This window comes from Austrofundulus limnaeus, unplaced genomic scaffold (assembly GCF_001266775.1).
Source record: "Austrofundulus limnaeus strain Quisiro unplaced genomic scaffold, Austrofundulus_limnaeus-1.0 Scaffold332, whole genome shotgun sequence".
NCBI classification, from domain to species: Eukaryota; Metazoa; Chordata; class Actinopteri; order Cyprinodontiformes; family Rivulidae; genus Austrofundulus; species Austrofundulus limnaeus.
Window position 1 is genome coordinate 140883 of NW_013952734.1, and position 2157 is coordinate 143039.

Genomic DNA, 2157 nt, shown 5'->3' on the forward strand with positions numbered 1-2157 from the left:
CACACACACACACACACACACACACACACACACACACACACACACACACACACACCTGCAGCTCTGAACTCCTCCTCCTCCATCCAGGAGTGGTTTTGTTGTGGAGGTGCCGGTGCCTCCAGACTCCTTCAGCTCGCTGCCGCAGGAGCTGAGAGACGGCGCTCTGATCCGAGTCCAGCCAGTTCTGTTCAACATCGGCATCAACCAGCAGCAGAGTCTGGCTGAGAGGTAAATAATCTCATTCAGATTATTTTAGTCCACTGTGGTCAGATTGACAGATACTGAGCTGTAATCTGTTTCAGATTTAAACACCGCTGTGTCAAAATGTCTCCTGTTGATTGACACGTCTGTCCTCCACTGACGACACACTATAAAGCAGTTATAATTCCAGATTACAGAGAACAAACAGTTGCATAATCTGCAGAGTTTAGCAACAGCTTCAAATGTAATTTCAGTTTTTTTTCAGGTGTTTTAGTTCAAACTCAGTCCTGAAAGGACGCGAGCGACTGATCTTTATTTTTTGAAGTGGTTTTTGAAGATTTCTTGTTGTCTTGCTGTTCTTATTTTGTTTTTAATTTCTCTTGGATTATTTTCGGGTCATTTTATTGTAAAGTGAGAGAAAGAATAATCTGCAAAAGACACAATTCATCTCTATATGCTCAACAATTTGTTTTGTGTTGAATCTGTGAAAAATACCAACGATCAGACAGTTTGACGGTAAAATGACTTTTAAATTCATAAAGATGAGCTGTCAGCTGAAACATGAAGAACAAAAAAAACTGTAAATCTAAATATAATTATTTAAGAAACAGTAAACAAGGTTAAATAAAGACCTGATTTTAGACCTGAAAGATGAGTCAGAGTGTGAAAAACTAAAGACCAGGAAACAATCGAGTCATGTGTTAATCTGTAAGCAGACGTTTGGAGTTTTCTCTTGGATTAAGAGGTTTTTTTCTGTAACATGGAAAGCTATTTTTTTGTTTAAGCAAAAAAAAATTTAAAAATGAAGCAAATCCTCGTCTTTTAACACTTTATTGTGTCAATTTGAACAAGTTGACGACAGCATGTAGCCGAAACACGTCCTGTTTCCTGCCTTGATTAAAAACATGGTATTTTTTGGACTGCTRGTTATCCCAGTTTTATTTATTTATTAATTATTATTATTATTTTTACTTTTATAAAATATAACAAAACAAGAAAAACTTCTGTAAAACATTTAATCCCCCATGAACAGAGATGTATGGAGCACCGAAACTGACAACATTATTAGACAAAATAATAATTACATAATTAGAAATAAAAGCAGAAATATATAAATGATCAATAATAAAGAAATACACTTAAAAAGCACCAATTAGATTAAAAAAGGAGAACTTTACCTCATGTTTTATCATTTCATTGAACTTCGTATTTGTTTTCCAGCTTAGTTCCAGTAAATTATACTTTTAGCACATAATTTTTATATATAATTTTTTTCCTTTTACTTGTACATGATTCTGTCTGAATCATTCTTTATAATTTTTCTCACGTCTTTTTATTTCCATGTGTTGCTGTTAGGTTTCTCTGCCTCCTGTTTTTACTTTACCTTATGCATTCCTGCTTCATTATGTAAATAAGGTGGGCGTGGCTTCTTGGGTCAGCTCCTCTCTTATTGGTCCACAGACAGGGAGGAGCAGGATCCGTGTGCAGATCTACTGTGCTGCTGCTGCCTCAGTTTAAAGTTGAGTTTAAAACAAAGACGAGATGAAAACACTGACCTGTGTCTTTGTTTGAAACTAAACTTTAATCTAAACTGAGGCAGCGAATACTCAAAACAAACTAACACTGAGCTAATGTCTGATGAACATTATTCTTTAATTAATCATAAATCAGTTGTTTGCATCCCGACTCCAGACTTTACAGATAATCTGGATGATTGGAAGCAGCGCTTGAAGAAACTAGGGCTGTGAATTGGCAAGAATTTGGCGATAAGATACATATCATGACAGAGAGGTCACGATACGATATATCCCGATATATTTCAATACTGTAAACAAGGCGATATATTGAGATTTTTTTGGTCCAAAATTTCTATTAAATAAAAACCTCTTACTGGGAAAAAACAAAAAAACAAAACGAAAAACCAAAATTCATTGTCTCAGAAAATTCTAATATTAC

At 35.0% G+C, this 2157-nt stretch overlaps 1 protein-coding gene across 1 annotated transcript in view; it reads left to right on the top strand.

The window, feature by feature from the left end:
• The window catches only part of LOC106527572 (type II inositol 3,4-bisphosphate 4-phosphatase), a gene marked incomplete at its 5' end in the record, with an annotated part of 30245 nt that overhangs the window by 16552 nt on the left and 11536 nt on the right, over window positions 1-2157 (top strand). The window contains 1 exon segment of the mRNA XM_014022494.1: window positions 88-228. Within this exon segment, the coding sequence (XP_013877948.1) occupies window positions 88-228 (141 nt within the window).